We start from the raw sequence: 13,444 nt of genomic DNA, 5'->3' as shown, positions 1-13,444 counted from the left end.
TGACACCACCACAAGGTTCAACTGGCTATTGATCAAAGAGCCAAACACCAGTTAGTTAGTTCAAGGTTAAGGGTACTTTATTTACACTCAATTAGTCATGCAACATAAACACTACTAGTTAACTACGCCAATCGACTAAGACAACCTGTACTTAACTCCAGGCACCCGGCTTAGGTCAGAGGAACAGTGGCAGCTGTCCGAATCTGGATCTATCGAGTCCGAAGGAGTAACTGCTGCTCAGCTAGGCTCATCCGTCTAGTAGCGAGCGTTGAACTTGGACTTGCTTCTGGTGGTGCTGCTCTTGGAAATGGTCGTGGCCGGGGCGCTGGGTGCAAGAGAGGACGAACATATGGCGAACTCTTCTTATACTTGGGGGTTTTTGCGCTCTTTTGGGCGGTCCTTCAGTTTGGACCCCACTAATTGGGTGATCCCTGATCCCTCTGTTCAATTCCTAACCAATAAGTGGGCTGGGATCCGGATGGCTGGCCGTGTCCCAAGCGGTCACTGACCCCGCTGTTTACGCTCCCCCTGAACAGGGAATGGTGCCGAAATGTCTGGGATTGCACCAGTCGCTCAAGTACCAGTCCTTTGTTCTGGTGAAGATGGGCCATCATATGCTAATCGGCCCATCAAAATGCTAATTGGTTGAAGTTTCGATACCATCTGGACTTCTTGCTTGCAAGTATACATTTCAGGCTCGGAGTCTGCCTGAGTCTTGCCTTGTCCATTTTACCCGCCAGGCTCTGCAAGTTTCTGTGTTCCTAGTTGTAAGTGGCCATCCCAGATGGCTTCAGGGTGGAGATCAACCTTTCGACCCTGTGCCCTGGCGTGGCGTAGGGACCTGCTGGAATTCTTAACACTTGAAAAGGTCAAATTTGAACTGAGGGGAAGGATGGAGGGGTTCTACAATTCATGGGCATTATTCATTATGCACTTTAGAGAATTGGATCACATCGAACATTACATCGGGGGGGGCTGGGAGGGTTAGTGGGAGGGGGACTGTATGTGTTAATGGTGACTATGGTTCATTCCTGATTCCTTTTTGTCATTTGTTTATGTTAACATGCAGGCTAATGTTTGGGGTTTGGTGGGAGGATGGGATCGTTGATATTGATATGGGGATTAACATTACATTCGTTACTGATTATTGTTTATTGTTGGGAGTAGATTTGGGAGAAAATGTGAAAAAGGAGAATAAAATTTTTTTTTTAAAAAGATTAAAAGGGGAGAACAATACAGCTGTCAGATAGCATGTGGCTTCTCACAGTCCCTTTTCTAATATAATCTTACTTTTGGGTTGACTAACCACAACAGGGGGAGAAGCGGTTCAGGCAATCACAAGTTTTGATCCAGAAAACCCTTTCAAGTCAGGAAATGTCTTTTGGAAAAGGACAGTTGACACCTCAGTCTGGAATGCATATTTTGTCGTTGCGAGACAGTGACCCTCTGCAGCCATCTTTTGCAGAATATTTTGTCCGTATTTATAGAAAAATCAGTTCTAAAAGATTCCACAATGACAAAATTCGTATTTACAACAAGCTATTAATTTCACATGCTTTTACTGGGCATAACAAAGTTCATAAAGCCTGCAGATATAATTGCTAAACTGAAAACTGTGTTAATAATCTACTGATTCAGCGAGTTCCAAGGAGCCCTTGCAAAACTGGAGTCAATAGGAATCAGGGGGGAAACTCTCCACTGCTTGGAGTCATACCTAGCACAAAGGAAGATGGTTATGATTGTTGGACATCAATTATTTTTTTTTTAAAATAATTTTTATTGAAAAATTTTGATTTTATACAACATTGACACACCTTAGTAAAATACCGAAAATAACAATAATATTAACAATCATATACATTCGCCCCACCTCCGTGAACAACACAGCATTTTAACAACAACGCAAATTAACACACTATAAAGTTACAGAATAGACACTACAATAGTGCACCCCCCCCCCCCCCCCCCCCCCCCCCCCCCCCCCCCCCGAGGAAAAGTCTCTTTAAAACGGGAGCTCCCAAATGTGTGGCTTCCTACTCCATCACCGCCACCGGAAGTCGTTGGACATCAATTATCCCAGTTCAGGACATCACTGCAGGAGTTCCTCATGCTAGTGTCCTTAGCCCAACTATCTTCAGCTGCTTCATCAATGGCCTTCCTTCCATCGTAATGTCAGAAGTGGGGATGTTCGTTGATGATTGTATAATGTTCAGCACCATTCACGGCTCCTCAGACACCAAAGCAGCCAATGTCCAAATGCAGCAAGACCTGGACAATATTCAGGCTTGGGCTGACGTAGTGCTGGGCAATGACTACCCCTAAAAAGAGAGAATGTAGCCCTTGTCCCTTGACATTCAATTACATTACCATTGATGAATCCCTCACTGTCAACTTCCTGGGGTTATCATTGACCATAAAGTGATCTGGGTGAGCCTTATAAATACCGTGGTTGAAGGACTTCCGGTGGCGGCTAAGTCGCACATTTGGTTGTTCCCGCTCCGGTCGGAATTTTGGACCTTTTCCCCTGATTTTCTACCGCACTTGAATTGAAAAATTGGATGACAGAGGAAATTGTGTACTATATTCCCACATCGGTGCATGGAGAGGAGGACTAGAAGTGCTCACAAAGGCAGAAACAAAAATACAGAGAAGGCTTGGGCTGATGCTGCAGGGGGAGAAAGCATAGCGGAGGACCGGACCTCTGGCTCGGCGACCCAGCGGTCAATGGAGCAGTTGATTGATGTTATTCAGGAAGGCTTCGCTAAGCAGAAACAGGACTGCTTGGATCCAATAATAGAGTCAATTGAGCAGATGGAGCTTAGATTGGATGCCCAAGATCGGGCGATCCAGAAATTAGAGAAGGCGCTGGCTGACCAGGAGGAATATCAAACCGCAGTGGAGTTGGAGGTGGGGATGCTAAGAGACCAGCAGAAAAAGCTCCTGGAAAAGGTGGAGGACCTAGAGAATAGGTACCGCCGGCAGAACTTGAGAATCGTTGGGCTCCCGGAGGGGTCCGAAGGAGCAGACGCTGGGGCATACATCGCAGACATGTTTGAGAAGCTGCTGGGGGATGGGGCATTCTCCCGATCCTTGGAGGTGGACAGAGCTCACAGAGCACTCGCAAGGAAGCCGCGAATGGGAGACCCCATGGGCAATGGTGGCGAGATTCCATAGGTACTTGGATAAGGAGCGCATTCTACAGTGGGCCGAGCAGACACGGAGCTGCAAATGGAACAACATTATTCTGCGGATCTACCAAGACCTGAGTGCGGAGGTGGCCAGGAGAAGAGTGGGCTTTTACCAGATCAGGTCGACCCTTTTTAAGATAAAGGCAAAGTTCCAACTGTTGTATCCGGTCCGTCTCTGGGTCATGTATGAGGAACAGCACTTTTATTTTGAATCGCCCGAGGACGCTCTGGACTTCGTGAAAAGGAAAGGACTGGTGGTAGATTGAGAACTTTTGAACTTTTTGCAACGTTCATGCTTTTTTAAAAAAAATTCTCGTTTTTAGTTTTGTGGATGCTGTCTGTCATGCCTTCTGTACTGATTTGGGGCCAGTTGCAGAGATCAGTAAGTTAACATTTACATTTGCACTGTTGGGGGATGGAGGTGTGCTTGTTTAGATTTTGGATCTCTTACTCGATCTTTGTAGCGATTTTTTCTTCCTGTTTTTTCTGTTGGGCAATTGTGTTGGGATTGTTTGTCATTGGAATATGTTTGTATGAGCGGGAGGGAGGGTGGGGTGGGAACAATAGGTGGGAGACTTTTTGGTGCCAGAGGCAGGGGCCACCAAGCTAGCTGGGTCACGGAAGCGTAGTGGAGGGTGTGCATATGTTAGGTTTATTAAAGGGGTTGAGTTATATTGTGTTGTTACTGGGGGGAGGGAGGAAAATGTTCTGCTGGCGAGGGAGGGACTTGTGCTAAGGGACAGAAAGGAGGTTGGGGACGAAGGCTGCCTGGGGGCGGGCCGGTGGAGGCGCGGAGCATGGGCTGGAGGCTGACTCAAAAAAGAGGATGGCTGATCGGCAAAGGGTGGGGGGAAATGAGCCCCCCAATTAGGCTGATCCTCTGGAATGTACGAGGGCTAAATGGGCCGGTCAAGAGGGCACGCGTGTTCGCCCATCTGTGGGGACTGAAGGCGGACGTGGTAATGTTGCAGGAGATGCACCTCAGAGTAACTGACCAGATTAGATTGACGAAAGGCTGGATCAGTCAGGTCTTTCACTCGGGACTAGATTCAAAGACTAGGGGGGTCGTGATCCTGATTCATAAGCGGGTGGTGTTTGAGGCGAGTAGAATAGGTTTGGATGTAGGAGGTCGGTACATTATGGTCAGTGGAGGGGGTGCAGGTGGTACTTTCAAATGTGTATGTGCCACATTGGGACGATGTGGAGTTCATAAAGAGCATGCTGGGGAAGATACCGTACCTGGACTCGCACAAGTTGGTCATGGGAGGGGACTTTCATACAGTTATCGACCCTGGCCTAGACCGGTCAAGCTCAAAAATGGGCAGAGTGCCAGCAATGGCAAAGGAACTAAAAGGGTTCATGGAGCAGATGGGAGGGGAGGACCCATGGAGATTTGGGCAGCCGAGGGTGAAGGAGTTCTCCTTCTACTCACACGTGCATAAAGTGTACTCCCGGATCAATTTCTTTATTCTGAATAGGGTTTTACTGACAGGGATGGTGGACATGGGGTACTCGGCGATCACAATCTCAGACCATGCTCCTTACTGGGTTGACCTGCAGGTTAAGAAAGACAGTAACCAGCGCACGCACTGAAGGTCAGGTGTGGGACTTTTAGTTGACAAAGGAGTGTGCGAGCGGCTGAGGAAATGTATTCAGAACTACCTGCAGGTCAACGACGGGGGAAATTTCAGCAGCGGTGGTCTGGGAAGCACCGAAGGCGGTGGTCAAAGGGGAGCTGATCTCGATACGGGCCCATAGTGAGAAGGTGGACAGGGCAGAGATGGACCGACTGGTAAAGGAGATACTACAGATCGACAGGAGGTATGCAGAGACTCCAGAGGCAGGGCTTTTAAGGGAATGGCGGAGGCTACAGGCGGAGTTCGGCTTGTTAACCACAGGGAGGGCGGTGGAGCAGCTGAGAAAGGCGAGGGGGGGCGATCTATGAGCATGGAGTGAAGACCAATAGAATGCTTGCACAGCAGGTTAGAAAGAGGGAGGCAGCCAGGGAAATAGGGAAAGTAAATGATGGAGATGGGAACATGGTTGGAAATTCAGCAGGGGTGAATAAGGCGTTTAAGGTTTTTTACAGTAGGCTGTATGGATCGGGACCCCCAAAGGGGCCGGAGGGGATGAGGCACTTCTTGGGGGGGGCTGAATTTCCCAAAGGTAGACAGGGAGCTGGTAGAAGGGCTGGGGGCCCCGCTCGGGTTGGAAGAGATAGTGGAGGGTCTGAAGGCCATGCAGTCGGCTAAAGCCCCGGGGCCAAACGGGTACCCAGTGGAGTTCTGTAAAACGGTCACTGGGATTTTGGGATCGCTGTTGATGAGGACGTTCAATGAGGCAAGGGAGAGAGGGGTGCTGCCCCTGACAATGTCACAGGCCACGATTTCGCTGATGCTTAAGCGGGACAAGGACCCGGGGCTGTGTGGTTCCTACAGGCTGATATCCTTGTTGAATGTGGACGCCAAACTGCTGTATCAGGCTCCTGTGGCGAGAGTACGGACAAATAGTACAACATCGGACTATTTTAGACTGCACCGGGGGATGAGACAGGGGTGCCCCCTCTCCCCGCTGTTGTTCGCGCTAGCTATAGAGCTGCTGGCAATTGCTTTGAGAGCTTCAAGGGCTGGCCCGGGGGAGGGGTGGAGCACAGAGTGTCGTTTTATGCAGGCGACCTGCTTCTGTATGTATCGGACCCAATAGAGGGGATGGAAGAAATCATAAGGATTCTCGGGGAATCTGGCCGGTTTTCAGGGTATAAGCTAAATATGGGGAAAAGTGAGATTATTTGCGGACAGGAGAGGCAATTGGGGGAGCTGCCGTTTAGATTAGTAGGGGGAAGTTTTAGTTATCTCGACATCCAAGTGGCGCGGGAATGGGACCGGCTGCGTAAATTAAATCTGGCCCGACTTGTAGACCAAATGAAGGACGATTTTCGGAGATGGGACGCGCTTCCGTTGTCACTAGCTGGGAGGGTGCAGACGGTGAAGATGACGGTCCTCCCGAGATTCCTGTTTGTATTTCAGTGTCTCCCCATCTTTATTCCGTGGTCATTACTTAAAAAGGTCAAAAAAGTGTTCACTGGCTTTGTTTGGGCGGGCAAGAAGGTAATGCATGAGCCGAGTCAGGGAGAGGGCAGGCTGGCGCTGCCAAATTTTAGTAACTATTACCGGGCGGCAAATATCGCCATGATCAGGAAGCGGGTGGTGGTGGTGGTGGTGGTTGTGTGGGGGGGAGGGGGGGGGGGGGGTGGAGGAGGCATATGGGAGCTGATGGAGCATCGGTTTGGTCTCCAATCTGTAATAATCACCAGTTTTCTCCGGGAAGTATGGATTGGGGCTCCGGGGATAGCGGAGAGCAGGGATTGAGAGGAGAGGGGATATGTTTAAGAGGGGAGCTTTCCGAGTTTGAGGACGCTGGAGGAGAAGTTTGGATTGGCGGGGGGAAACAAATTCAGGTACTTGCAGGAGCGGGACTACATAGACAGGTTTCAACCTTCCCGCTCCTACCACCAAGGGGGATGCAGGACAGGGTAGTTTCCAGAGGATGGGTAGGAGAAGGGAGCGTCTCTGACATTTACAAGGAACTGATCGAGTCAGAGGAGACGCAGACTGAGGAGCTGAAGTGCAAGTGGGAGGAGGAGCTGGGAGGAGAGATAGAAGATGGTCTATGGGCGGACGCGTTGAGTACAGTCAACGCGTCCACAACATGTGCCAGGCTCAGCCTGATACAATTCAAGGTCGTTCATCGGGCTTACATGACAGTGGCCTGGATGAGCAGATACTTTGGGGTGGAAGACAGATGTGCAAAGTGTGCGGGAGGGCCAGCGAACCATGTCCACATGTTCTGGACATGTCCAAAGCTTAGGGGATTTTGGCAGGGGTTTGCAGATGTCATGTCCACGGTGTTAAAACAAGGGTGGCACTGAGTTCAGAAGTGGCGATTTTCGGGGTGTCAGAAGATCCGGGAATCCAGGAGGAGAAAGAGGCAGACGTTCTGGCCTTTACTTCCCTGGTAGCCTGAAGATGGATACTACTAGCTTGGAGGGACTCAAAGCCCCTGAAGTCGGAGACCTGGCTATCTGACATGGCCAGCTTTCTCTGTCTGGAGAAAATTAAGTTCGCCATGAGAGGGTCAATGTTAGGGTTCGCCCGGAGGTGGCAACTGTTCGGCAACTACTTTGCGGAAAATTAATCATCAGCAGAAAGGGTGGGAGGGTTAGTTTAGCTTAGAGTAGGGGGTTAATAAAGGTGGGACCTGTAAGGGAGGGAGATGGCTTTTGCACTCTGTTCATAGATTCATGTACATTGTTTATGTTGTTGTCAAACCCAAAAATACCTGAATAAAATGTTTACAAAGAAAAAAAATACCGTGGCTACAAGAGCAGGTCAGAGGCTGGGAATCCTGTCGGAAGCAACTCACCTCCTGACTCCCCAAAATCTGTCCGCCATCTACAAGGCACAAGTCAGGATTGCGATGGAATACTCTCCACTTGCCTGGATGAGTGCAGCTCCAACAACACCCAAGAAGCTCGACACCATCCAGAACAAGGGAGCCGCTTGATTGGCACCTCAGCCACAAACATTCACTCCTTTCAGTACAGATGTTCAGTGGTAACAGTGTGTACCATCTACAAAGATGCACTGCAGGAGAACTGACCATGGCAACTTAGACAGAACCTTCCAAATACATGAACTCTACCATTTAGAAGGCAAAGGCAACAAACACATGGGAACAACACCACCGGGAAATTCCCCTCCATGCCACTCATCATTCTGACTTGGAAATATATTGCTATTCCTTCAATGTCACCAGATCAAAATCCTTGAACTCCCTCCCTCATAGCACAGTAGGTCTGCATACACCACATGGAATGCAGCAGCTCAAGAAAGCAGCTCTCCATCACCTTCTCAAGGGCAATAAATGCTGACCTAGCCAGTGACATTCACATTCCATCAATGAATTTTTTTTTAAAATTAGGGAATCCATATCTATTAAAGGGATAACCAGTCTAACATGTTGAGTGAAATATGGAAGTCAATGGACAGGAGCTAGTTTCCCGAAAGGTTTGTCTTTCTGCAATATCTAATGCCATAAGTGTTTTGGATTGCCTGATATAGAATCCATTGCCTCCTTCCACAGGAACATATGGCACTTCATCCAGAAGCTTACCTGCAAATAGCCAATTAAGTCTCAGTTTGCAAAACCGTATTGCTGGAATTTCAGCAATTAAAACCATATACACTGCCGAGCACAAAACATGGGTAGTCTCACACTCCTTCTCTCATGCCATGAAAAATATCAGGGACTATTCAAGAAATTGGAATTTATTCTGTGGATTACGTTCTGGTCATATATTTTAAACCGTGAGAATATGCGAGTAAGATAATTAGGCAGGGAAAGTGACTGGGTAAATGGAACTAGTGCATTTGATATGTTAATGAGTCTAGCAACAACAAACAGCTGTTTACCTAAGGCAATTCAGTAACAGTGGATATAAAATAGATTATTGAGGATTCAAAGAAAGAGGCGCACAGTGCGAAGGAAAGGTGGCATAGGGAAGATGGATAGAGTGGGTTTACTTTGCTTTTAAACTCTAAAAGCTAAAATAGAGCAATGAGGGTAATCAATCTCAAGGAGGGCAGTTTTAAAGAAATTAAGTCAGATAAGAGAGAGATCAAAAAGTGGAAAACGCATTGAAGGCGGTACTGAAAACTATGTAATGGAGCTGCTATTTTAGGTCTGAGCCAAAAGCAGGAATAGCTGTTTAACTCCCAGCAAGCAGTGTGTGATTTGAAAAAGCAAGCTGCTTGTTTACCTCTGAAGCAATCCCAGGAGGTGTAGAAACAGTGTGTGGTAAAAGTTACTAGATATTTTATAAAGATCTTAAAATCTATAAGATGTTGTGGAACAGATTGAGGAAAGTTAGCTCTGAAGGTAGTTCTGTTAAGATTATTTGGGAATGTTTAAAGTAGTAATACTGTGTAAAGCCTGTGCAGGTTAGGTTACGGGGACAGGGTGAGGTGGGCAAGAGAATGGACCTGGGAACAGTACTCTTCCAGAGGGTCTCTGCAGATTCTACGGGCCGAATGGCCTCCTTCTGCACTGTAGGGATTCTATGATTCTTACTTAAGTGTACTTCTAGTTTTCTTTATTGTTTGTTCTTCTATTTCTTCATAAATATTTATCTTCAACAAGATTTGAGGACACATTTTTTTGGATATCAAGCCTATCCTCACACTATACAATTGCAAACAGAATTGAGGGTTGTTATTTCAGGTTTCCCCTCTGGGATGTCAACAACTTGATATTTACCATCAACTGTGCCCTTAACATTTGTGGTACTATCTATCTTTTCGGGCACGGACTTGGAAAATCAGATGGAACCAATTGGGAATAATTCCAGGTCCTGGTGATACATCTATACTAGTTTCCCTTAATGAGCTAAATTTGTGGGTAAAATATGATAAAGCTAAAGAACTGGCTGACTCAGGCTTCATATCTTTCACCCTACTATGGAGGGTTAAATCAATTCAAAGTTCCATTACCAGCCACAGCACCTTGGAGACTGTAGGAGCTCAATTTCAAACAAATCCCACTTCAATTGATGATCTGATCCATCCCACACAATGAGAACAGGCTAGTTATCACCAATGTAGGATCAAAATGTACACAGTTCTTCTTCAACATTGTTAGAAGGAGTGCTTTTTTTAAAAAAAGATACAATTTCAATTGTTTTCTGGCTGGACCAAAGTTAACAGTAATCATACCAGGACAATGGAGGATTTCCAGCCAGCTACAATATACACTCTTGCATTCCATCCAAGTGGGATGACAAAGAACAGACACTCAAACCCCCTGGGGAAAGACACCATCTCCTGTTGGCTTTTATACAACCTGATATGTTCCAAATGTTTCTGAGATTATCTGTTCTAAAAAAGCCATGACTATAGCACACGTAGATGAATCAAATTCCTCTGGAATCTATAGCCAGCAGGACTTCCAAGCCAGAGAGTTCAGAGATTAGAAATCAGAATGATGTACTGAACGTCTGCCAACCAGCTGATTCTCTCTCTCTCAAAAGTATTGCACCAGGATTTGCAAAGTAACCATCCCAAGAAATCAAATGGAAACCAAAATCGTTTGGGAATAAAACATGGAACTCTACTCCATACAACTACACCCAGGAAGACAACTAAACAAAATGGCCACACCGCATTGAGACCATCCAAAGGACCTGAGGAAGGAGCTGCGCTCCGAAAGCTCGTGTTTGAAACAAACCTGTTGGACTTTAACCTGGTGTTGTAAGACATCTTACTGTATCCAAAGGACAGCTAATTGTGTACCCCTTTGTTGCATCTTCTTCACGAACTATTAAAAAAAAATCTCCAGACCTCTCCGCTTATTCTATTAGTGTGTGCATGGGCCAGGAGAATGTGTTGGTTATGAATGATGGTTGCAATTTACCAAGATGTTTTTCTTAATTCTGAAAATAGTTTCAATAAACTTACTTTGTTCTTTGTTTAAACTCAGAAAATCTAATCTAAATCTAGAAGACTAATTCTTAATAATCGGAGCGCATAAAGAGGATCGACAAAGCACGTCCTCACTAAATTCACAAAAATCCTGTTACTGTCATATTTGGAGTGGTCGAACAGGAGTCATTTTTACCCCTCCTCACATACTCGTAACAATATCTTACACAACTTGGATTCTTCTACCACAAAAAAATTCAATCAGATAGTGCTGGACAAACATATGCAGCAATCTAAATAGGTGAAGATTTTACAGCCTTTAAATGGTTGGCTGAGGAAACTTACCATCTTTGCACGCAAGTTCCTACCAAACCTGAGATTTTATTGTGACCTTTAACATCAGGATCAGATTCAGTCAACTTTGTTCAAACCAGCCATTTTTTTTTAAATGGCTTGATTCAAATTAATATACTTCACATTTAGTCCAACATGAGACTCGGTCCATTTTCCATGTCAACACAAAACCTATCAAATCTCACACTGCATGAACTGAGTATCAAATGTAAAAGTGATATAAACAAATGTTTTTGTTGAATCAGTACTATTTTAAGACTTACCACTTTCGAAACAGGCATCAAATATTAAGTGCCCCTTCTTAGGATGCCCGGTGTAACCAGTGGGAATGACGAGAAACTTACTGACATTGCCAACAACCGCATCTTCACCTCCGTTTTCACTACCTGTAGAATCAAAAATCATTCAGTCAAAATATAATTAATTTTAGGATACTGGACAAGACCCCAATGTATGTTAGGAAACTGGACAAGAAACCCCAACAATTTTGCAATTTGTAAACTGTGAGGAAAGGATACTTCACTCCCAGGAGTGATTCCACTAACAAATAGGGATCTTTTACATGAAAACAAACTTTACTCTTAACACAAAATAAATTACGTCACATAAAATAGCTTACGATTAACAGTTAAACACTTAACAATAACACATTAACTTATCTCAAATTCTCTATCTCAAATTAAGCAAAGCCCATTTCAAGTCAAAAGCCACTTGTAAATAAAGTTAGCAAACACAGGGATACTTGCTGTCCTCTGTGTAGAGAATTGATTTCAGGTTAGGTGGATTGGCCGTGATAAATTGCCCTTAGTGACCAAAAGGTTAGGAGGGGTCATTGGGTTACGGGGATAGGGTGGAAGGGAGGGCTTAAGTGGGTCGGTGCAGACTTGATGGGCCGAATGGCCTCCTTCTGCACCGCATGTTCTAAAGGAGAGAGAGCCTTTCCAGGCACACTTGCAAGTCCTTCTGTCTTTTCCAGACTAAACGCTAAACTGCTTGCTGCAGATCTGCCTCCTCCCATTAATTAGATCATCTCTATCCCACTAACTGTTTTATGACCATCCCACTAAGCGAAACTCAATCCCTCAATTATCAAAATTCTAGGGAACCTTCTTTCTATAAACAAAAGTCCATTCGCCCTCAATAGGTAAACAATTAAATGAAATGAAATGAAACACACGAGAAGCCTACTGACCCCTTCGTAGGAACATAGGATCAGGAGTAGGTCATTTAGCCCCTCAAAGCTGTCCCACGATTCAATGAGATTCTGGCTGATCTATGACCTAACTCTGGAGACCCGCATTTGGCCCATATCCCTTAATACATTTGCTTAACAAAAATCTATCTATCTCAGATTTAAAAATCTATCTATCTCAGATTTAAAATTAACAACTCATTTAGCGTCAACTGCTATTGAAGGGAGAGAGTTCCAAACCTCTACCACCCTTCTTTCTATAATTTCTCCTGAATGGTCTAGCCTTAATTTTGAGACCAGGCCTCTTTAACCTTCTAAATTCTAGTGAAAACAAGTCTAATTTGAATAATCTCTCCTCATTATTCAACCCCTGTAATCCAGGTATCATTTTTGTGGACCTACGTTGCACTCCCTCCAAGGCCAAAATATCCTTCCTAAGGTGTGGTGCCCAGAACTGCTCACAGTACTCCAAGTGGACTCTAACCAGGATTTTGTATTGCTGCAGCATAACTTTTATGCTACAATCCTCTAGATGTAAAGGCCAATATTCCATGAGCTTTTTTGATTATTTTGGGCACTTCTTCCTTGCATTTTAAGGACCTATGCACCTGAATCCCTAAGTCTCTTTGGACATCCACTGTACCTAACCACTTTCCATTTAGAAAGTACTGTGCTCTATCCCTTTTTGATCCAAAATGGATAACCTCACACTTGCTTACATTAAATTCCATCTGTCATTAATTAGCTCATTCACCTCACCTGTCAATATCTCCTTCCAATTTTATGCCATTATCTAGGCTGTCTACAATGCCACCTAAATTTGTATCATCCGCAAATTTGGAGAAATTACATTCTATGTCATCATCCAAGTCATTAATGAAAATGTGAATAACAGAGGCCCCAACACAGATCCCTGTGGTACACCACTAGTCACCACTAGTCACCTCAATAATTTTCCCTCTAACTGTGTGGGCTTCCACTTTAGTTAACAGTCTCTTGTGTGGGACTTTATCAAAAGCCTTCTGGAAATCCATGTAAATTACATCCATACATTCCCATGTCCACTACCTTCAAAAAATTTAATAAGAATAGTCTGGCATGACTTTCCCTTCATGAATCCATGCTGGCTCTTCCTGATCGACCAAAATTCTCAAGGTGTTCAGTTACCCCATCCCTGATTATAGGTGCCAGTAGTTTCCCACCATAGATATCAGGCTAACTGGTCTGTAATTCCC

At 45.2% G+C, this 13,444-nt stretch overlaps 1 protein-coding gene across 2 annotated transcripts in view; it reads right to left on the bottom strand.

Moving 5' to 3' along the window:
- The window catches only part of agbl4 (ATP/GTP binding protein-like 4), a 1,113,401-nt gene that overhangs the window by 1,077,501 nt on the left and 22,456 nt on the right, over positions 1–13,444 (bottom strand). For both annotated transcript variants that reach the window (XM_038794298.1, XM_038794299.1), the window contains exon 2: positions 11,281–11,403. In XM_038794298.1, coding sequence (XP_038650226.1) covers positions 11,281–11,403 — 123 coding nt within the window. The remainder of the gene's footprint in view (positions 1–11,280; positions 11,404–13,444) is intronic.

The sequence above is a fragment of the Scyliorhinus canicula genome, chromosome 4 (assembly GCF_902713615.1).
Source record: "Scyliorhinus canicula chromosome 4, sScyCan1.1, whole genome shotgun sequence".
NCBI lineage: Eukaryota > Metazoa > Chordata > Chondrichthyes > Carcharhiniformes > Scyliorhinidae > Scyliorhinus > Scyliorhinus canicula.
Note: the sequence above shows the minus strand (reverse complement) of the source record. Positions and strands in the feature narration are given on the sequence as shown.